The 24,826-nt window shown below is 36.9% G+C and overlaps 1 protein-coding gene across 1 annotated transcript in view; it reads left to right on the top strand.

Moving 5' to 3' along the window:
* Positions 1–24,826, top strand: part of LOC128535777 (ryanodine receptor 3) — a 196,135-nt gene that overhangs the window by 82,897 nt on the left and 88,412 nt on the right. The window contains 19 exon segments of the mRNA XM_053509826.1: positions 741–836; positions 1,143–1,261; positions 1,842–1,975; positions 3,936–4,177; positions 4,426–4,618; positions 7,372–7,588; positions 7,801–7,905; positions 8,160–8,162; positions 10,413–10,516; positions 13,109–13,192; positions 14,279–14,438; positions 14,728–14,875; positions 15,095–15,297; positions 18,492–18,666; positions 19,193–19,401; positions 20,000–20,199; positions 21,605–21,671; positions 23,033–23,193; positions 23,297–23,462. Coding sequence (XP_053365801.1) covers positions 741–836; positions 1,143–1,261; positions 1,842–1,975; positions 3,936–4,177; positions 4,426–4,618; positions 7,372–7,588; positions 7,801–7,905; positions 8,160–8,162; positions 10,413–10,516; positions 13,109–13,192; positions 14,279–14,438; positions 14,728–14,875; positions 15,095–15,297; positions 18,492–18,666; positions 19,193–19,401; positions 20,000–20,199; positions 21,605–21,671; positions 23,033–23,193; positions 23,297–23,462 — 2,786 coding nt within the window.

The following is a 24,826-nucleotide window of genomic DNA, read 5'->3' as shown; positions in this document are numbered from 1 at the left end:
ATCCAGGTCATGACTGTGTTGATGTTTTATTATTTTCTTTAAATTGTTTAACATTATGTTAATGGTAGAAAGCTGGGACAGTTGCCACTTAGACTGACCCGCATTAATTTTCAGATTGAAAATCAGAAATTTCTTTGAAATTCTCACTTCTATGGATGTTAACGTTTGGTATATTCAAATCTAAAAAGAATAAAATAAAATACTAGTAATAATAATGGCAACATATTTTGCGGGGTACATTCTGCACATACAGTATATACACCGATCAGCCATAACATTAACACCATTGAGAGATGAATTGAATACCTTTGTATCATCAATTATATACCAGTGAACTGTTGACAGGATCACAGGAGCAAAAACTAGCCCATCTGGTCTGATCTCACAGAAAAGCCAACATAGCACAAATTTCTGGAAAGTCATTGCTGGCTATGATCAGAACACCCCATGCACCACAGCACAAAGGGATCCTAAATAGTATTGAGCTTAATGTTTTCTGTTTTATTGTTATGGCTGATCAGTGTATACATGAAAGCAGAGCTGATTGAGTATGTGCTTGATGCTTGATCTGTCCTTGGAATGAGAGTGATGTCAAATAAAATTGCAAAATTGTCTTCCAGCAAGGTAATAATCTTGAGGATTTGTTTTTTTTATTTAAGAGATGAAGGTTTAGAGAGTTTCTCATGTAATGGTTCGTTAACAATTCATCTCCATCTTTATTTTTGCCATTTCATTTTTAGCTGCTTTGATCCGAGGTAATAGAAATAACTGCACACAATTCTCCCAAAACCTGGACTGGCTGGTCAGCAAGCTGGAGAGACTCGAATCATCCTCAGGTAGAACAGACGCTTTCCCATAACTGTCACTTGCAAATAGATTTAAACAAATTTAGTCTTCATTCTGTTTTCTGAATATTACTCATTGTGTAAATTGTATTCTTTGGTGTCAGTGTGACAGATTTGATTTGGCTGCCTTGGCAGTATATAACTCCATACACCTACGTGCACATTAAATTTGTTTGGAAGGTGGTGTATATTTTATGGGATATTTATTGCATCATCACTATAAAAGACAATTTTCTTCTGTTGTCTTCCTATTGATTCCCCTGCATTTGAGTTTTAATGACTGTTTCTGTGCTTCAGGGATCCTAGAGGTTCTTCACTGCATTTTAATTGAAAGCCCAGAGGCACTTAACATCATTCAGAGAGGACATATCAAATCTATAATCTCGCTACTGTACAAACATGGTCGAAACCACAAGGTGAGATTCTGCTGTTTCACTTTAGCAAAACAGAGCATTATCATAAATGATAATTAAGCTAAATTAATGTTTATTTAAGAGTAATTAACAGTGAGTGCTTTTCCTTTAATGATGAAATACTGTCCAACAACTCAATCTGATCTTAAATCAGACCTAAACATTTGTGACTTTTTTATGAGTTTCTGAGAATTTATACTGGATACTGGCGCTTTGGGATAAACTGGAGATCGGGCTTTGAAATGTATAATTTTTTCACTTCTTAATTTCCAGTTGTGCCTTTTACATGGCTATTGTATAACACTACTGAGAAAGAAAACAACATGGAGTTTTTAGTTAAAGTATAGAATTGCTTCCTGCATGTAAAATATTAATGAGACACCGTTTGTATCATCCATATACTGTACAGTATCAGATTTCAGAATATGTAGTAGCTTATCTGGTTAGCAAGCTGAAGATATACTTTGGAAATAAAGGATTTAAGGTACTGTAGATGTCTCGATTATATATAGGAGTATCATCACATCATGCTGCGCCCACTGTGTTTAATTCCCCTATTTTGTTCCTTCATGTTTATTATAAGATCCTGGATGTTCTGTGCTCACTGTGTGTTTGTAACGGAGTGGCCGTAAGAGCAAATCAGAACCTTATCTGTGATCACCTTCTCCCAAAACGAGACCTGTTACTCCAGACACGGCTGGTCAATGATGTTCAAAGGTAAGGAAAAAAAGTCTCTGTGGGGGTTACTGGACGAAATTATGTATCTGCACAGCTGATTCTTGGTGAAATGTGCCATTCATCATTGTGATGTTATAGAGAAAAAGACAGCACACAGGCCTATTATTTATTTATCTAATGTTACTTTTTTATTTATCTTATCCCCCAGCAATCTTTCGTTTATTAAAAGCCATAATTCATTATTGAACAACTTATTGTGATTTTAACCGCTTATAATCTAATTTTAATGTTGTGGATTTTTACTGACAACTGAATCTATTTCAATGAATATTGATTATATAACTGTTTGCAGCCAGAAAATGTCACATTTACAGTAATGTCACCATAACTATATCTTTAAAAAAGATTTTTAAAGTTTCAATAGAAATAATAACATTTATTCAGTGCATTAATAAAACACCTCTAGTTTAAATAATCGCCAGCACTATCATCAAAGACAATGTTTAAGAAAATTAAACAACGATTTGTTCTGACCGAATAATCTGATTGGATGAGAGCCATTCTACGAGTGATAATAATAGATGGTAACAGCACTGAGACGTTTATCTATATGTATTACTCCATGCCTTTTTGCTACATAGTACTTTCACAACCCTTAATTACAATAACTGTCAGGGGTTGGTAGAGGATAAACAACTGATTAAATACAGATACTGTAACGATGCGGCTCGCGCAAAAGGCAGAGCCGCTCTTAAACTGTTCAGAACGGGCAGATCCGCAGGTTGCTACCATGCGGGGTTCTGAACAGGCAAAGACGCGGCCATTTATGCACACGGCTGCCAGGCAACGCCGCCGTCAGGCAATTAGCCTGATTGAGCCGCACCTGGCAGCACGTCTATATAAGGGCCCTGATACCTCCGCACTTCGTGCGAATATTAGGTAGCACCGGTAAGGTATCAGGGCCAAGACAGACAAAGAAAGAGAGAAAGAAAGAAAAAGAAAAGCGCGCAAGTAAAGACAGAGGCAAAGCCCCAGCCTCTGCCTCCTTAAGACGCCGGCGAGAGAGAGAGAGAGAGAGAGCGTCACGCAGCCGTGTAGCGTGCGCTCTTGGGTAAAGTATAAAGTGTGCATAAAACACAACCCCTCTCTCCTCATAAATCCTTGGTAAGGGCGAACGCCCCGAGAGGATATAGTTTTTGTTTTGTTTTCCAGAGCCCCGTCCATTCTCACGTAGACGGCGGAGCTCTGTTTATTTTGTGTTATTAGTTTTCATTTGTTTCATTTTAAGTTCTCTTAATTAATAATCCCACGCTATCTCCAAACGGGAAGGTCTTCCGTGCGTATCACAAGCACTCTCACAGCCTCCTATTTCACTGATTTCCTCTAAAGCCCTGCGTCAGGGCTCTTATAACCCAATATAACATCTCGTGGTGCGGCTCTCCATACCGCACCACGTAACAGATACAAACAAATCATTATCTTTTAAAAATAAATAGTCCTTGTGGAACTGCTGTATGTAGACAATATCACACATGAAGTCATGCTATAGCGCTGAGCATCGGCTGCATACCAGCTGTGCTGCTATTCAGCACAACAGCACTTCCTTTTGTGTGATATTGCTTAATTAGTCAACGTTTTACCTGCAGATTAGAAACTTTGACAGGTCTGTGGTAAAATAATTTTATTATTATTATTCTTAATATTATTTATTATTATTATTATTATTATTATTATTTTTTTTTTTTTACATAATTCATGAGGGTTGAGCATATAAGTTAAATTATTTTTTGCTAATAGACCATGCTGGAATACATGGTTGACTGTTTTAAATCTAATAACATTATTGTGCTACAAATATTAACTGGGCACAAATGCATGTTAAAATACTTTCTAACACTTTTATGAGTTTTATAAGTGTTGCACCGTTCACTAGCTCAAGTCAAAATTTTACTTTTATAATTTTTACACAAACTGACAGTTTCTTTTTCTGTACTGATAGCATGAGACCTAATATCTTTCTGGGAGTGAGAGAAGGTTCAGCTCAATACAAGAAGTGGTACTTTGAGCTGATGATAGACCAAGTGGAGCACTTTGTAACCAGCGAACCTTCTCACCTGCGGGTCGGGTGGGCTTCCTCCAAAGGCTATGCCCCTTATCCCGGGGGAGGAGAGGGCTGGGGAGGGAATGGAGTTGGAGATGACCTCTATTCTTATGGCTTCGATGGACTTCACTTGTGGTCAGGTAGGCGTTAAAATAGATTGTTTGCAGATCAATCTTTCATTGACGCAGGTCCTTAAATTGTGTTATTTTGTTCCTGCAGCCCAAACAGAATGCAATTTATTTATCTTTATTGGTCACTGTTTAGTCTGAAGTCTGATTTGTTTCAAAACACATGTCTTGCAAGTGAAATGCTTGTGTAAGTGATGTGAATCTCAAGGCTATGACTTGACTCTGTGTCCTCTATGCTTGTCTCTCTGTTTCTTCCGCAGGTCGAATCCCACGGAGAGTAGCTTCAGTAAACCAGCACATACTTACCTCAGATGATGTCGTCAGCTGCTGTTTGGATCTCGGAGCTCCAAGTATCTCCTTTAGAATCAATGGGCAGCCTGTTCAAGGCATGTTTGAGAGCTTCAACATAGACGGTCTCTTCTTCCCTGTTGTCAGCTTCTCCGCTGGTGTCAAGTATGTAATAGTTCAAATGAGAAGCATTATACACTATATGGTCACAGATTTCTGGACACCAAACCCGCACATGCACTATGTTTTTTTTTACATATACCACTCCAGATTAAGTGCTCTCTTTGCTGATATAATTGCACTCCACTTTCTTGGAAAGCTTTCCACAAGATATTCCAACGTGGCTGATGTTGGGTGTGGAGGCATGGGCCACAGTTAGCATTCCAGTGCATTTGCAAGGTGATCAGTGGGGTTAAGTTCAGGGCTCTGTGCAGGTCTCTTGAGGTTTTTTGGACCAGCCTTGGCAGACCATGTCTCCCAGGACATTAATTCATGCACAGAGGTCTTGTCAAGCTGGCACAGGTTTCTACTTGGTTCCAGTAAAGGGAAAATGTAATAATACAACATACACTTGTCAGGCCAAACAAAAAGTCTCAGTTCAACTGATCAGGTCTCATCTCCGCAACGTTATGTGGCAATAAAATAAAGTCGGCTGACTAGCTGAATGGCTAGGTTATGCCAACAATCTTTTTTTTTTTCTTCCCTGATGGTAATCCTACCAAGATTCAGGCTTTGAATATGAAGGAGTGGTTTTGGAAGAGCAAGGAATCAAGTTCATATATATGCATTGGCCACCACAGGTCCCCTTCATCAGTACAAGATCATGGCCAAAAATTAATGTAACTATAAGAAGAAATCAATGTTATGATGCTGCATAAGGTTGTTGAGACAGCGCCATGGCAAATGTCTGACAAAACGTTAGTGAGCGTACAGTATCTTATTTTTTAAAACAGTGTACAGAGACATCCTATAATTATGTGCTTCCGTGCGGAAGACACGCAACTAGAATGTGATGATCAGGTGTCCATATTCTTTTGGCTATATATTATACAATACGAGTGTGTACATGTTTACAGAGTACATTGGGCAAGCTTGGTTGAGATTTAAGCATCACAGCTTGAAAAGCCTTCTGACAGAATTAGGTTTTAAGCTCTGACATGCTGTTGCGGTGTAATTGTTTCTCATTGCTTTTATAACTAAGTTGCTTTACAACATCCTGCCATGTTCCTTTATTGCCTTCTTGGAGTACAGCCTTTTTTTGTTGCCTCTTGTTTCCTACTCAATTTCAATCCCTATTTACACTAAGTCAGTTAGTTTTTTTTTCTTTGGCAGGTAACTATAAAAGGTGCATTTTCTTTGCCATTTGGGCATTAATAATCATAATCATAATAATCATAATAATAATAATATGATATAACCCATGCAAATGGTTACATTTATAAACGTAAACATTGTGTGCATGGCGGGTATGTTACACAGGAGAGTTATCTGGAAACAGAGTAAAGCTCGCCAGATAAAGAACAGGGCTAATTTAGCTATCACAGCTATCAGGAAACATAACTGGACATGTTAGCATTACAAGATTAAAAAGGCTGCAATCAAAAACATTGTGACTTAACTGGGATGGAGAATAGGTGCTGGAAGTCGTCCAACCAACCTTCCTCTCCAGCTGAGCAAGCTGAATGTTGAGCACCATTCCCTTCTTTAGAAGCTCATTCATACGTTCCACTGCTGTTTGAGCTGGAAGGGTAGTTCAGGACCCAGTGTATTCTATGGAATATTATCCGGAGCATCACAACAAATAGTCTCAACCCTACATGATGTTAAAGAAAAAGTGATTTATCAGAGCAGACCAGCTGTAGGAGCTTTGGGCAATGGACATGGGTCAGCATGGGCAGTCTAACAGGTCTGTGTCTACACAGCCCCATCCTGTACACAGCAAACACTATGTACAGTATTCTGACACATTTCTGTCATAGCCAGTATTAACATTTTCATCAGATCTTGTTAAAGTAGCTCTTCTAAGGTTTCAGACTAGTCAGGTAAGCCTTCTCTTCCCATGTGCATTATTAAAGTTTGGGCACCCATGAACCTGTAATGAGGCCACTGAAAGCATCTGGTAGGTACTGTACTAACCACTGAATACCAAAAACATCTTCCAAAACTTGCCATCATACCCTTGTGAAAGTCACCCATGTCCTTATTCTTGCCATTTTTCCTGCTTTCACTACATCAACCTTAAGAACCAAATGTTCACTTGCTACATTCAGTAATATCCTCTACTTCTTCAGAAGTGCCATTGTAGTGAGATAATCAATTTTATTCTTGCAACCACTCAGTATTTTTATGTTTTTGCTAATGTTACAGTGTTATGGCTTATGTTATGGTGTATGTACTGTATGAGTGTTTGATTTCAAAAAAGTAGCTCAATTCAAAAGTATACATCACATTATAGAAAATGTATTTCATTATTCGTTTAACTTTGTAATAGAGAGGCCAGCCGGAAAGGTTTGTCCATTTAACAGCCTCACCAGATGTCCAGAAAACATTAGAAGTAAGCAGAGGCTATAAGTCACTTCTATTATTATATCGATTATATCGATTATATAATTAGAACAGAGGATTACTGCGAGTGCTAGCAAGGAAAAAGTGATGAGTGTTGATCCATAATCAGTTTAAAATCACATTGTGTTGTTGGTTAATTGCACTAATAATTTCGACAATTCATCCTATTATTACAATGCAATATAACAATTAAAAAGTGATTGCAGAATTAGATGATATGGCGAATGGTGTCTACCATGTGGCCTCTTACCTACACATTTTTGGACTGACTTTTTTTTATCATGCTTGAGCGCCCCTGTCCAGAGCATATTTTCATTTTTGTGTAACCACTCAATCCTTATTTATCTCTGCAGGGTGCGCTTTCTTTTAGGTGGTCGCCACGGTGAATTCAAGTTCCTGCCTCCATCAGGGTACGCCCCTTGCTATGAGGCATTGCTTCCCAAAGAAAGGATGCGAGTAGAACCAGTGAAGGAGTACAAAAGGGACATGGATGGAGTGAGAGACCTGCTGGGCACCACACAGTTTCTTTCCCAGGCTTCCTTTATCCCCACACCAGTGGACACCTCTCAGGTAAGAATATTATTTATTGGAAGTCAATACAAAAATAACAGAATAAAGTTTAATTTATGCAAAAAATTTGTAAATGTAAGTTGTTGTTTCTTTATGCGGTTTAGTCATCATAAGTCTCCATTTTATGTACAAATAATCATATGCCATAGTTTGATACTAATTTTATATATTTTTTTTAAATACCTCATCGTAGACCCTTTTTTGTGTCACAGATTGTCATGCCTCCTCACCTAGAGAAAGTACGTGACCGGCTGGCTGAGAACATCCATGAACTATGGGCCATTAACAAGATTGAACTGGGCTGGTCTTATGGCAAGGTACAACTATACATCAAAAATAAATAAATGTCATATAGCATCTGATAGCATATAGCCCATGCTATTTAAACACACACATACATTTTAGTTATGACCAGGTCAAACACTGTGGATACACACAAATTTCATCCATGTCAATATTTGAAGCACACACACTAAAAACTTGTAGATACGTACTACAGTACAGTACATACTGTATCCTGCAGATGCTACTTAAATTTTTTTTTAATGGTCTTCATTTATATCAGCAAAAGCGTGTTCAGTGATTTGCTTTGCTTTCTCTTTTATAATTTGCTGATCAAATTAAACAGAGGGTAAGTGAAAACGATTTTGGTTCATTGTGCAATTGAAACCATCAACTTCATTTAAATTCCATAAGTTCCTGGTTACTCAGGTCAGTCATTTCTCCCATGTTGGGTATGATTGATTTTGCTTTAAATTGTAATTGATTTACTCAGATTAAAGGGCTGAATGTGTAACGGCACACATTTGCTGGAGGTATTAAACTTGCGGGTTTGCTGTTTCAGCACTTCTTATGAGTAGAATATGAGTATATGCTTAATTTGTCAATAACCCAATTGAACTCTCAGTGTAGTGTTTTTATATACAGTGGTACCTTCGCATACAAATTAAATGTGTTCCATATTACCAATTGCCAATACTAAATGCTTTGTATGTCAGTGCAATTTTTTTTGCAAAATTTCTAAGTTTTTAAAGAAAATTTATGCCGAGGTACCACTGTAATTAATTCAGTTAAGCTTAATTAATTTATCTGTTAATAGTTACTTTAAATGCTGCATGACCACAGTAGGCCCTTTAAGACAAAATCATCATCAAAAACCCAGCACCTGTATGTATGTGCTACAAATATGATTAATAATATTTGATATGTATATTGATCATATTTCTCTGTACATTTCTTTGGTTTCCTCTTCCTAAGCCCTGAAAATCAATGAGTACCTTTTTTGTATACAAGCCAATTTTTCTGTTCCTCGCAGTATTTTAATAGAGTTCTCATTTGGGATCTATTATGCCAGGTCGGGCTCTTTACTTGGTAATCTGCCATTATTGAAGTCCAGCTGTTGTGGGGAGGATTTTATAGCTTTTATAATGAGACCTTGTTAACTTTAGGGTGACGTGGCATTGCAAGAGAATTGAGCTCGAAATGTAAATGATGTTGGCACAGTTGGTCTCTGCTGATATGCGGTTAAATCTCTCTGTCTATATGCGGTTCCTTTCTTATGTTCGGCAGTGATGTACCATTTACAAAGAATTTTATTTGTGAAGCATGTCAGAGTTAAACATTTGTGCCAGTAACATGTATAACAATACTTTAGGTAAGCAGAAATTAATAGCTCTTTATTACCACTTACTGTAGGTTACTATAATATTTAAATTAAAGAGAGCTTGGTGTCTTGTACAGTATTTACTTTATTTCTTAATATATCTTGATTGGGCAATTTAAGTAAGACTTGCCACAAGCAAGACACATACCATACATACACTGTATGAATTAGCAAACTATGCAAATAAAAAATAAATGTAGTAGGAAGAGTTTCCACGTGTTTTACTTTATAACACTTGCATCATCAATTACTGCTCAAAATGAAACAGTCATCCCTCAGTAATTAGTAATATGTAAATTGATAATGGAGGATGGTAACACAAATACATTAGTCATTATTAGTTCATTATTAGTTCTGTAGGAGAAATGTGACAGTAATTAGTTAATGGTGAGCTACTCCAAACATACTTACTGAGTAATGAAAAATTTCATGGTAATAATTGTAACATATACTGTACATTGTGTATATATATATATATATATATATATATATAGTATCTGTACTGTGTGTAAATGTATGATGATTTTATGTTGCATATGTTGGTATATATGCAAATAAAAAAACTTTTCACAGGCTCTTTGAGTTCTGTCAAAAGCAGAGGTGAGACGATTAGGCAAAAACATTTCATAGGAAAGCAGATTTTCTTTGGTAGCATATATTCATCGTTTGAGAATATTAACAATTATTTGAAAAATAAAAAAAGCAATTGAAAAAGCAGACGTAAAATATTAATATAATTCCTTAGGGTAAGCAGTCATTATTGAATTGACAAGGCATGCTGTTTTTGCTCCTATTATATGTAGTTTTTCATAACTCCTTATAATAAACAAGCTTGTATGCATGGTGCCTTTTACACAAACACAACATTTTAGTAAACCAGGGCATTAGTATTCCAGACCATTATCCCTCTACATTACATAAATTATCTACTAAAACGACATACCTTCCTTCCAAATTTATGTGCGTGTCTTTAAATACCATTCATTATGCTCTTCTTCTCCCTCTTTATAGCAATCTTCAGTTGGTTTCAGGGTTGCTATGGCTATCAACACATACTATATTGCCATTGTTTTGCTGTTTGCCACATGCATTTTTTTCCCTGGCAGTTTTTAAACAGTGGATCCAATTTGCTGTAATGATTTTTGTGCTGTCGTTTCTCAGATAAGGGACGATAATAAAAGGCAGCACCCCTGCTTGGTGGATTTCTCAAAGCTGCCTGAAACAGAGAAGAATTACAACCTGCAGATGTCAACAGAGACATTAAAGTAAGTAATCTGTGTTGGTTCAGATTAATGTACTGTATGCACATGCTATTCTACAAGTTATAGAAGTTTGAGAGACAAATACACAAAATATATTATTAATAATATTTAAAAAGAGATCTCATAAAATAAAAAAAAATTGTATCTCACAATATTAGAATATTTCTTAAGATCAATCAAAAAGTATTTATAATACAAAAATTCTAAAAACACATCATAATTTACAGTTTGCACTTCATTAGCACAAGTTACTGCATCAATGCAACATGACAAGTAACAGATCAGCCTGTGGCACTGTTAAGGCATAAGTGAAGACCAGGTTGCTTTAAAAGCAGCCTTCAGCTCTTCTGTATTGTGAGGTTGGATGATTTGTACTGATCAAATCAAAAGAGTTATAGTTTATAGTGGTAGGCCACTTAGATTACAGGTCATTTAAAATGGGTTATTTTTACAAATTGTAATTTTTTTTGGACAGGATGTCCTGACCTTGTTTGTCTTAAGACCTGGCGCAGCTTAATTAAATCCCCTCTTAATCATGTCTCTAAAATTTGCTTCCTTTTGGAATACAGCCAACCTTGAGGTACGAATTCGTTTCAAAAGAACAGAACGATACGTCTATACAGTGTTCAGTCTTATGCAAAAGTTTGGGCACCCCTTGATAAATAACAGATTTTAATATTTTTTTATTGAAAAGATGTTGACACAGTCTCTCTTGGAAATAGATCAAATGCACAATATTTTTAGCAAAATATAGATGCATTACTTCTTATGTCATAAATTGAACAAAAAATAAAAACATTATTATGGCACGGCAAAGGTTTGGGTTCCAGAGACTCAGGTTCGTTTTACAAGGTTTCAGACGTTAATCAGCTTGTTAGATTTGATGCATGGCAACAGCTGTCATTGGTGAATGCCAATTTCAAAGCCTTACAAATACTTTGACTCTTCAAACCTTGTGCACAAACTTGCGGACTCTCAACAACCATGGGTTCCTCTAAGCAGCTGTGTAAGACTCTAAAAATGAAAGTTATTGATGCCCACAATGCAGAAGAAGGCTAAGAGAAGATAGCAAAGTGTTGTCATCTTGCAGTTTCCACAGTGAGATATGTTATTAAGAGATGGCAGTTCAGGGGATCTGTGGAGGTGAAGATGAGATCTGGAAGACCAATAAAACTCTCAGAGAGAACTGCTCGTATGCTGGTCAGAAAGACAAATCAAAACCCCCATTCGACTGCAAAAAACCTGCAGGAAGATTTAGCAGACTCAGGAGTGGTGGTGCACAGTTCCACTGTGCAGCGATGCTTGCAGAGACAAGACCTTCATGGAAGAGTCAGCAGAAGAAAACCTTATCTGCATCCCCATCATAAAATTTAATGTCAGAAATATGCAGAACATCTACAAATAGCCTGATGCGTTGTGAAAACAAGTGCTGTGGACTGATGAAGTTAAAGTAGAATTCTTTGGCCACAATCAGCAAAGGCATGTTTGGAGAAAAAAAGGACCAGCATTTCATGAACAGAAGATCTTGCTTATTATGAAGCACGGGGCTGGATCTATTATGTTTTAGGGTTGTGTCTTAGCCAGTGGCACAGGAAACATTGCACGGGTGGAGGGAAGAATGGATTCAACTAAATACCAGCAAATTCTGGAAGCAAACATCACACCATCTGTAAAAAAGCTGAAGCTGAAAAGAGGATGGCTCTTACAACAGTGCCACAATAATGTTTTTTTTTTTTAATCTTTGTTCAATTTATAAGTAACTATGCATCAATGTTTGCTTAAAATATTGTGCATTTTTTCATTTCCAAGAGAGACTGCGTTAACATCTTTTTAATGAAAAAAACACCAAAATTTGTTATTTATCAACGGGTGCCTAAACTTTTGCATAAGACTTTATATAAAAAGACTTAATACTTACAGTATAATACTTACAGTAATACTAACAATACACGGTTTTGCTCTACCCTTTTTTCCTTACTGCTTCTGTGTATTCATGCTATTTGTGTATGTGTGGAAATAATAAATTGCGATAAGAAAACCAATTAGTTTTAATAATAAATGTCCACCATAGCGCATACATTTTCAATTTTGAGACACAGACAAGGGGTAAACTTCTACGTTTGTGCAGTGTGGCAAAAATTAAAACAATAACATACATTATTAATGAAAATGTGGCTTGTTTGAAGGTGACATTTCTGAATATTTGCTTTCGTATTCAATATTTATTGTTTCTGTTATTATTTAATAAAGTAAATGCATAAAGCAAAGAGGAGATTGGAATTAAGTTTTTGATCGATTTTTGGGGTGGTTGATTTATGCTAAACATACAAATACAGTAATACAAATTAATTTTATTAATTAGAAATTATTATTATTAATTCTAATAAAAGTAATTTTTACTTTTATTTCATTTAATGAGTTAATAAATTTACTTATTAATTGATTATTAATTAAACCTCAGTTCTTACACAAATCTGACACATCAAAGTCTTTTTAGAAATGGAGTATTTTGTGACTTCATTTGTAAATCAATCAGTCTGAGTTCAAACAGTCTCAGCCATATGAGCATAATCTCTCATGTTGATGTGTCTTTAGGACTCTTTTGGCTCTGGGCTGCCATGTGGTTCAGGTCAAGGCCAACGCTGAGGAAGAGCTAAAAAAAGTGAAACTCCCAAAGAAGTAAGTGTTTTGCAGAGATCAGTGGCCAACGTGTTCACATAATGGACGATGATAACAGCAAATTACATTCATTTAGAAGACTATTATTATTCACTTTGTCAGATTGTAAGGACTATTTATACAATGTTTATTATTTTCACAAATAGCATTTGAATTATATTCACTTTGTTGTACAGCATATAGACGATATACAGTACATATATAAATAAGGTATACAGTACTGTGCAAAGGTCTCGAGCAATGCCACATTTCTTCCTATTGAAATTAAAATATATAGATTAAATGAAAGAAATTGGAACAGATTTTTTACTGTGACAGGCTGAAAATGCTTAAAGATACAGTTTTAGAATTGGTTGTTTATGTAAAAACTTCAGCAGCAACCTCCTTTCCTCTCTCGTCTGTTCCAACCACTCGGCATTCAACTTCACCAGTGTACTAATCAACGGCCTGATCATCTGTTGTCATCTGCACCTGTTTCTCACTTGTTCATGCCTTAAGTTAATGTTTTTTATGCTTGAATGTTTTATTGGTCATGTCTGGCTTAATAAACGAAATCATTACCCTGAAACTGTTAATGTAAATGCACTGGACTGAAAATGTAAGCCAAGATAAAAGTCATTCAGGATGCCTGGAGAACTATTCCTTAAGACTATTTAAAAAATGCAAGATGCTCGTGGGTTTCCTCCAGGTTCTCCAGTTTCCTCCCACAGTCCAAAGACATGCGGATTAAACTAATTGGCCATAGTTTATGAATGTGTGTTGACCTATGAATGTGGATGTTGACCTACCACAGTCATACAAAATGGGAAAAATACAGTTGTCATTATTGGCCTCAATGGTCCCTGGTTGGAATACATTGGTTTCTGGATAGATTGATGGATGGACAAAGGATTTGCACAGTACTGTAGATCTGATTTACATTAAAGTCAGACTAGAATACCAGAATGTAAAAATCAATAATTAATAATGTAAATCTAACAGCTATTTTAACAGATTATTAGTAAATAACATAGAGTATGTCATAACATTTGGTGTTCTTTCTAAAACTTGTCTTTATTCCAAAATTAATCCTTTGCTTTTGCAAAGCTACATGATGTCTAATGGCTACAAGCCAATGCCACTGGAGCTGTCAGAAGTGAAGTTAAGCCCTGCACAAGAGCTTCTTGTTGACAAGTTGGCTGAGAATGCACACAACGTTTGGGCCAAAGATCGGGTCAAACAAGGCTGGACCTATGGTATACAGCAGGTGATGAAAAATGAGGTTCAGGTTAAACTCCTGAACGAGATTTTCTTTTGTTAAAATATGTGTACTTAGTACGTTAGTTTAACACATTACTCCAATAGTCCATATGGCGTGTTAATTAAATTAGGATTTTTTTAAGAGTTTGGGGATTGGGGTTACATATACAAGACAGAAAGAAACTTTTTTATAGCAATGCCCTAAGGAGGTCTTAACATAGCAGTTTAGAGTTCTATCTCCTAGGGCAGGGTGGCTAAATAACACTGCATAACCCATTCTTACTATCTCTGTTTAGGATGTGAAAAGCAAGCGCAATCCTCGTCTTGTGCCGTATGCATTGCTTGATGAGCGCACTAAGAAGTCAAACCGAGACAGCCTGCGTGAAGCCATCCGTACACTAATTGGATATGGCTATAACATCGAGCCTCCTGACCAGGAAGGGGGTGAGTCCCTTAGGGAAATTTAATCAGCGGTCTGTTATTTAAAATAGCAAGAGTTTTATGTGCACTTTTATGCTTAATGTTTTTTTTTTTTCCCTAGTTCATAAATACTTAAATTTAAAGTGCAATAAATATATTAGCTCTAAGTCCCCCCCACACCATCCCTAATGCTATTTCATTTCTTGATCACGACATTTTTTGCATTTCCCAATTGTTCCTCAGGTCACGTGGTGGAGAGGCTAAGTATTGATAAGATTCGTTTTTTCCGTTTGGAGAGGACGTATGCAGTGAAAACAGGAAAGTGGTATTTTGAGTTTGAGGTGGTGACTGGAGGAGATATGAGGGTCGGATGGGCTCGGCCAGGTGTGCGGCCTGATGTGGAACTAGGAACAGATGACCAGGCCTATGTCTTTGATGGTTATAAAGTGAGTTTTTTATCAATTTCTTACTATAGATATAGCCCATGAGTTGGCATGTGGGTGGTTGATTTATGCTAAACATACAAATAATAGAGCTCAATATATTAATTGGATATAATATTTATTTTATTAATTCTAATTAAGGTAATCATTTTAATGAACATATTAATCGAAAATAATAGCCTTATAGCCGTTCTTAGTTCAAATCTATACAGTACAGACACACTTTAATCCTAGAGTTCCAGTACCTGAAAGGCTATGGGGAGTTAATTAGCGATCTTTGTTAACAATTACTTTTGGACATTAGTTTCTTGCCTACCATGCAGAAGGCCCGGGTTCTGTTCCCGCCCCAATTCCCAAACCCCAACCACTTAAAGTCCAGTTAAGAAAGCACGGTTGCGTCAGGAAGGGCAAGGTCAAGGAAGTGCAGACAAGTGGTTTGCTGTGGCGACACCTTAATGAGTGCAGCTGAAAAACTAATCAAATTCACAGTTACTTTTTAATTGTGCTTTAATTGTACTTAAAAGAGAATATTATTTGTATTTGGAAATAAATTGTACCTTTACTGACATTTTGAATGGTTAATGATTATATATGTTACTGATAAACATTTCAAATGCAAATCAAGGAACATGGAGGGCAATAGAAAAAAAATTAAGGCAATTGTGAAATACACGAATGTTGCAAGTGGTTGTCAAGCCTGGTTCTAAAGGACCACTTGCCATGCAAATTTTAGTGTTTTCTCAGCTCCCAGCACACCTGATTTAGTGAATCAGCCAATTAACAGCCTTTTCTGGATTGAAGTGGGTGTAAAAGAGCAGGGGAAAACAGTAAAATGTGCAGGGCAAGTGGTCTTACGGGACCAGGCCTGAGAATCACTAATTTAATTTAATTTAGATATATTATGTCAAAATGTCTACTAAGAACACAAGGGAGCTGCAGCATTGTCACAACTACTGTACAGTATGTATTTACAGCATCTGTTACTTTGCCATCTGATAGCATCTGTTACGGTGTCTGGTGACATCTAAAATGAATCTGCAAATCCTATAAAGATTCTACAGATATGTATGGAATTATACCGCAACAATGTGACATGAGGACATAGCATTGAAAGATTACAAGTCTTGGCTTATATCAACACTAAATATTGTCTGATGAGCTCTTTGGGAATTCAGAACATAATTAATTGGATTGCAAGTTACTGTAGAAAAAAAGCCTATAATTATTCTATGGCAACACAATTTCTTTGTTGCTTTTTTGGCTCCATTGTTGGAGGTTCAAATCTCCTCTGCAGGTGGGTGCTGCTCCAGTTTGCCCCACAGTCCAAAGATATGTTATACAGTAGGTTGACATTCCCAAGTTGCCTGTAATGTTTAACAGGGTGTGCACACTTGTAGGTTTACGAAAGATTGGACTTAAGAAAAATATTTGCATGCTGATATAAACATAATTTACTGACAACCAGTATATTGATGTCCTCGGGTAAATCCTTAAACCGTTACTTGTCATCAAAACTTGGTTTTGTGGATGATCACTATTTATATTACCCCACTTTAACAAACATCCACTACTTTACCCATATTCTAACTATGTTTAAGACAAAAACAAACTCAACTTCTAAAGGCTACTTTACACTGAAAGCTTTGGTCCAGCCTTATTAGGTTAATTGTTAGCTTTTATTTTAACTTGAACGTCCAGGGTCTGGGTTTGATTCCTGGCCAGGTTTGATTCCCCCCTCTGTGTGCATGAAGTTTACATGTTCTGCCTGTGCTTGGTGGGTTTCCTACAGGTACTCCAGCTTCTTCCTTCAGTCCAAAGACATGCAGTTTAGGCTAACTGGCATTTCCAAATTGCCTGTAGTACAGTATGTATGTGTGTGTGACCTGTGATAGATTGGCACTCTGTCCAGGGTGTACCGCGCCTTGTGCCCAATGTCTCCTGGGATAGGGTCTGGGCCCCCAGTGACCCTGTATTCAAGATAAAGTGGTTTAGACAATATTTTGAATGAGTGAGACTAAGTGAGTGGACAAAGCAGTTGCGCAGTACAGTACTTGTGTGTTCAGTACTCTGTTATTCCTGAGCATTTAAATGGGCATTCACTAGAATGAGCTGTGTAACTTAAAAAAAAAAAAGTTTTTGTACTACCACTACTAATGCTCACCCTACCCCTACTACTACTAATGCTACCCCTACCACTACTAATGCTAACCCTACCCCTACTACTACTAATGCTAGTGCTAACCCTACCCCTACTACTACTAATGCTAACCCTACCCCTACTACTACTAATGCTAACCCTACCCCTACTATTACTGATGCTAATGCTAACCCTACCTCTACTACTACTAATGCTAACCCTACCCCTACTACTACTAATGCTAGTGCTAACCCTACCCCTACTACTACTAATGCTAACCCTACCCCTACTACTACTAATGCTAACCCTACCCCTACTACTACTGATGCTAATGCTAACCCTACTACTACTGATGCTAATGCTAACCCTACCCCTACTACTACTAATGCTAACCCTACCCCTACTACAACTAATGCTACCCCTACCCCTACTACTACTAATGCTACCCCTACCCCTACCCCTACTACGTCTAATGCTACCCCTACCCCTACTACTACTGATGCTAATGCTAACCCTACCCCTACTACGTCTAATGCTAACCCTACCCCTACTACTACTAATGCTAACCTACCCCTACCCCTACTAATGCTAATGCTAACCCTACCACTACTACTACTAATGCTAATCCTACCCCTACTACTACTGATGCTAACCTTACCCTTACTACTACCAATGCTAAACCTACCCCTACTACTAATGCTAACCCTACCCCTACTACTACTGATGCTAACCCTACCCCTACTACTAATGCTAACCCTACCCCTACTAATAATAATGCTAACCCTACCACTAGTAATGCTTAACCCTACCACTTGTAATGCTAATGCTAATCCTAACCCTACCATGGAAATAACGATGGTAAGTGTTAAAATATTGTACTATTCATACTATTTACAAATGTACATATTATGGACACTAGTACGATTGTAAGCCATTCATAAATATTAATGAGCTTGTTGAAAAACTACAAGTAACTGCAAAAAACTTCTAGAAAGCTTATTGAAACATGCAACCTAACATGTGATTTGAATATGAATACTATTTATTGTCACACTCCCAGGGTCATCGTCTCCACCAGGGCAGCCGCTTGTTTGGTCGTTGCTGGCATGCTGGTGAAGTGGTGGGCTGCATGATCAACATGGAGGACAAGTCCATGATCTTTACACTTAATGGAGAAATTCTCATAACAAACAAGGGCTCAGAACTTTGCTTTGCTGACTTTGAGACTGAGGATGGTGAGAGACAATTTCTTATTCCGTCATCTTGTTTTGTCACAAGATTAGTAGATAGTTTTTTAATTTCTGCAATATTTGCTAATTGCATTTGGGGGTAAACATTTAGGGTTATTTGACATTTTTTTTAAATAAAAATAAACTAAATAAAAATAAAAAAAGATAGCACAAATTCTAGACAAAACAGTTATCAAGTCTTTTCATCACTGACAAAAATGATTTTCAATCACATATTACAGATTGTGATACCTTACGTTTGATGTAAAAGTAAATTATGAAAAAAAAAAAATATTTTATTTTCTTTAACAGTAATTCCATGCCTTATTTACATTTATTTTCACATAGATAAGTTTTAGGAAGCATTTTATGTGTCAGTATACATAAATATAATTTAATTTCATAACTATGCCGTTTTATATTTGGTGTTTTATAAATGACTTTGACAAATATGCCTAAATGAAATTAAAATATATAGCCTGATTAGTGCGTTCACTTTATAGACAAAAACCTATTGCTTATTTTATTCCAGGCTTTATTCCAGTCTGCAGCCTGGGCCTTTCCCAAGTTGGACGTATGAACCTGGGCAAGGATGCCAGTACCTTCAAATATTATACCATGTGTGGCTTGCAAGAGGGATTTGAGCCCTTTTCTGTCAACATGAACCGGGAGGTGACTATGTGGTTCAGCAAGCGCCTCCCTACTTTTGTCGATGTTCCTAGAGATCATAGACATATTGCGGTAAGGACCAAGTTTCCTCCATGCAAAATGCAAAATTGAATACACCCATACACTGAATGTGTTCACTTCATTTTACTTATCTAGATTTTCAAAGCAAAATCCATGAGCAAGTATAGACTGTACTTCAATCAACCATAACATTTAAACAAATTAGTTACTCTCTTCCCTGTTGATAAGGGCAATATTGGTGTTTATGAGCCTATGTTTACAGAACATACGTACAGTAGCAGTTGGCCTCTACTCCAAGTGTATTCGGCTGCCCCTATACTGTTGCATGATCAGCGGTTTAAAAATTTGTATCTGTCTCTAAGTTACCATGTGTTATGTCTATACAATGGGGGTACAAATTAGCAAGAAGAACTGGCATTGACCAAGTTAGAAAAATATATAGAAAACAGTGCAAAGCTTAAATGCAAAAACATTTGGGTAAAAAACAACAACAAAAAAACAAGTGTTTTTATATAAACGCATTAATGTATAAACGTTCTATATAAACACATTAATGTATCAATGTGCTTTTTAAGGCTAATTGACATTCATCATGGATTTTACACAAATACCCATAGATGTTGAGAGTTTAAAGCCCAGATGTTTGCAGGTCACAAGGATTGATGGCACCATTGACAGCCCCCCATGTCTGAAAGTGACTCACAAGACATTTGGGACGCAGAACAGCAATGCTGACATGGTGTTCTGTCGTTTGAGCATGCCAGTCGAGTTCCACTCCACCTACAAGAGTGTCCCTGTTCCTGAAATGAATGGAGTGCACGAAGAAGAGCCACTCAAACTCAAATATAGGTAATAATTAATAATATGTATCATTAAAATGCATTCTACTAAAAACTAGAATCTGATTCAGATGATCATTTTGTCACAGATACCAATTTTAAAGAGCTATAAATTCTGATAATGACACTATTGGCTGAGATTTAAACGGCTGTGTATTTAACGATAAAAACAAGATGTCTTAGTTTGATATTGGAACTGGTATTGGAACACAGTGACTTACCAGAATAGCTTTAACAAATCTTGGCCAATTGCTTAAATGCTTTGGAACAGTACTGGAGGGATCAACTTTATTCTATAAAAGATATTACCATAATTGGTGTCTCTTAGATATTCAGCTGGGATGAGACCTGGTGAGTGAGAAGGCCATTACATATGATTTACATAATTTTTATACCAGACAACCATTCTGTGAGCACTCATGTCAAGTGAATTGTACATTGTCATTATATACAATCTGCACATACTGTAGCTTTGTATTGATTTTCAGTGACTCATCCCTTCAAAGGATGAAGTACATGGAGTTTGCATCTTTCTCGTGCTTGGTGGGTTTCCTCCGGGTACATCAGATTCCTCTCACAGTCTAACTGGTGTTCCCAAATTGCCTGTAGTGTGTGAATTTGAGTATGAATGCTGACAGGAGGTCTTATCACGTTCGTAAAAAAAGGGAATAAATACAGTTATCACCTCTATTTGTGACTCCATGGTCCCTGTTGGACTATAGAGTCTCCTAGATGGATTGATGGAGACCCCTTTAAAGGGACAAGTTGATCCAAAATTAATCCAAACCCAGACTTTCATGCCTGTAGCTAATAGAAGGATCTACAAAGTTTGGTGAAAAAAAAAAAAAATTGTATTCTGTAGCATTACAATTTCCCTACAGTGGAACACGTTCCAACATGGTCCAATGTCCGAGATCTAGACTTACTGTGCATAAGTGCATATGGGTGTGAAGGTCAAGTATCCACAAGTTTGGCCATGTATTACACTCATAGTGTATCAAAGCCATAACTTTGATAACCACTGTCATTTGTTTGGAAACCAACAAATTTCAAGAATCCCCAAAGGTTTCATGTATGATGTAAACACATTTAATAAATCTATATTCTTTAAAAAATGCTTAATTACTTTTTTTTTCGTATACTGTAAGATAGGAAACGAAAGTAAAAGTCTTAGTAAACCTTTTCTCAGTTTTTCCTCTTATTTATGTGATCTAGAATTTCTTTCGTTCCATCTGTATAATAAAATACTAATTTGTGTATGTTTAATTTTTAATTGTATCATGTTGATCATGATACAGTTATGTTATGTGTCAATACAATGTAGAATAATTTATAGAATGTCAAGTTAATGTAGTATAAGCCTGTTTTAACAAAGATCATATTCTGATTTGGTATGGTTTTAACTGTTTTTACAGGTATCCTGTGAAATCTATGAAACACATAGATGAGGGCAGAAGAGTTGACTACAGTAGCATAACAACTGTAAGTGACTAAGGGGTTATGGCCTTTTGCATAAACAGAATAGAAAGCATAGTTTAAAAAAATCAAAATTTATTAATAAAATGTGTGATTTAATTAAAATGATCTATCTCTATATCTATGCACAAAGGCACAGAAGCACTTAAATGTAAAAAAAAAAAAAACATTGGAAAAAACCTAAAACTCCTGTTTTGCAGTTTAATCCTAACACTCATCTTGTCCTGCTGTATCATTTTCAGTGGACAATAGAGCCGGTGCAGACACCGCGAATCTCAAGTATGTTTTTATCAATTATAATTGGCTAAAAGAGCGCTCTGCAGTTTCAGCAGATTATACTCTTGCCATGCAATGAGTGCTGAAAAGCAGTTTTTTTATGTCTCTTTCGGGACTGGCTCGCTATTAGTTTTCTAAGCAATCAAACTGACGTTTTTTTCAAAAATTCCCAACATGTAACAACACATTCACATTCAGCAAGGGGAAACACACACCTTTTTCAGTTTATGAAGCTCCGTTTGAAACATGACTTGTAGCTTACTCATTTATTGGTCTAGTTTTGGTCTTGTTTTTCTTCGATCCAAAAATGAGACGTGGCACATTGAAGGGTTTAGAACAATCAAAATTAAAATCAAAACTAATTCATCTCTTCAAAAGTGGCCCTGAAATCAGTGCAAAAATCATTCCATCGACTTTAATGGGATTTGTAGATCGGACACAAACTTTTTTACCACTTTGGGAAACTCTCATCCTGCACTCAGTTTTCTCTCTCGAACAATCTAAAAACCAGCTCTTCACTTACTGTACAGTTCCCCTGAAATAAGTAAAAGGAGTGCCGTTACCTTTAGAGTTTATGTCGGAGACGTTCTCTGTGCCTTTGAGTTTCATATGCAGGGGAGGGGGTGGCTGCAGATGTAAAAATCTAAAAATGAAATGTGAAATTTAAATCTGTAATTTCAGTGTATAGTACAAACAAAAGAATTGGCTTTACTGTCCCAATACCTCTGGAGGGAACTGCATATTCATAGATAATTAACAATTGTGCTTATCTAAATTTTTGTTAGAATGTATAATTCTCATAAGCAATATTTAAAGAAAATTTACTACTAACAACTAAATAGATAACCGTCATAAAGCTTTACTATCAGCTGTTAGCTCCTATGAATTATTAAGCCTTGTCCAAAATGATCATAAGTACTGTACGTGGAGCTTGGACCAAGCTTTTTTGTACATACAGGTGCTACAGTATGTCAGATTCTAGTGAGATAGAGTCACAATCATTTTGCAAGCATTTTAAAATGATAAACGAACTAATAAACAGCTTTATTGTGCCAAAAAAGAGAGTAATATAAATTCACTGTTTTCCGCAGTATTACTATTCAGTGCGAGTGTTTGCTGGTCAGGATCCCTCATGTGTGTGGGTTGGCTGGGTCACACCTGACTACCATTATTACAGCAACTACTTTACTCTCAGCAAGATCCGAACCGTGACAGTTACTTTAGGGGATGAGCGAGGTCGGGTCCATGAAAGGTAGAGTATTTTCCTGGAATACTTTCATTTCACATCATGAATCTGATTTGTTGTGGTTGGACAGGATAGATGCTCGTCATGTTAACCCAGCCCTGTTTTACAGTGTTAGAAGGAGTAACTGCTACATGGTATGGGGAGGTGATGTCATTAGCTCCAGCCACTCATCTAGCAGAAGTAATGTGGATTTGGAGATTGGTTGCCAGATTGATTTGGCTACTGGCTTGGTGACTTTTACTGTCAATGGCAGAGAGCTTCCAACATCATATCAGGTACTGTTTCCTTTTATGGTGTTGTGGCATACAATAATTTTACCTTTTATCATTGCACTTTTAAAGCATATACAGTATATAGTATACAGTACTGTGCAAAAATCATAGACACCATATTATACTGTATGCTGTACCAATTTAGTTATATATGTTTATCATGTCTGCATAATTATGTTTCATTGTATTTCCATATACAGTATAACTTAAAAATGTATAAATAAATAACATTACAGGAGAATATATACATGGCTGTAGAGAAAAAAATATATAGTACAAGACAGACCAGTTTTCAGATGGAAACAAAAAACCTAATGTACGCTCCTGGGATTTGCATAAAATAAAAAGGACAAGTGTGATAAAGTTACCAGAAGAACTCATATTCTCTAGCAAGCTCAGTAAAACCTAACAACTGTTTTACGTATAGTACTGAATCAGGGGTAGCTCAGTGGTTAAGGCATTGGACTACGGTTCGGAAGATCCCAGGTTCAAACCCCAATTCAATTCAATTCAATTTTATTTGTATAGCGCTTTTAACGATTTACATCATCACAAAGCAGCTTTACACAATCAAAAGAATTAAGTTTGTATGAAATGTGAATGTGTATGAATCAAAATGATATGATTGTCCCTGTTGAGCAAGCCATGGACGACGGCGACAGTGACAAGGAAAAACTCCCTGAGATGGTAATAGGAAGAAACCTTGAGAGGAACCAGACTCAACAGGAAACCCATCCTCATCTGGGTGAAACAGATAGCAGGGATTGATGTGCATAATAGTATGCGAGACAGAAAGTTCAGTATAAGAGGAGATGTGTAAGATTAAAGTCCAGTTTGTTCCTGGAGGCTCAGGTAGACTGTGAAAAATTCCAGTCCTGAACTATTGAGCGACTGAAGTCACAGGTCCTCAGAGAACAGCTGTCTGCATCAGTCGAGGACAGGACCACCTTCATGGAAAAGTGGAACCAACCCCAGTTACCACACGCATTCCAGGCAGACCACACGGGGGCATCCATGTGATGAGATCTCCAACCAGAAGCAGGACTTCAGGATGAGTAGCGGGCAGAGGGGGTCTGGATCACTGGCAGCTCAGGAGCGACATGTATAGCTCGACAGAGAGATAGGTAGAGGAAAAAGGAGAGAGTGAGAGAGAGGAGAGAGCAGAAAAGGAGAGAGCAAAGAGATGGAGAAATAACAGTTAGGTATGGTCACAGTCGAACAATGTAAAAAGTGAATGTATATTTAGTGCAGAGTGCAAGCAGAGACTCCGGCAGGACTAACTATGACAGCATAACTAAAAAGGGAGGAGCCAGAAGGAAACACAAACAAACAGTTGCCACTGTTGGGCTCTTGAGCAAGGCCCTTAA

The sequence above is a fragment of the Clarias gariepinus genome, chromosome 13 (assembly GCF_024256425.1).
Source record: "Clarias gariepinus isolate MV-2021 ecotype Netherlands chromosome 13, CGAR_prim_01v2, whole genome shotgun sequence".
NCBI classification, from domain to species: domain Eukaryota; kingdom Metazoa; phylum Chordata; class Actinopteri; order Siluriformes; family Clariidae; genus Clarias; species Clarias gariepinus.
Note: the sequence above shows the minus strand (reverse complement) of the source record. Positions and strands in the feature narration are given on the sequence as shown.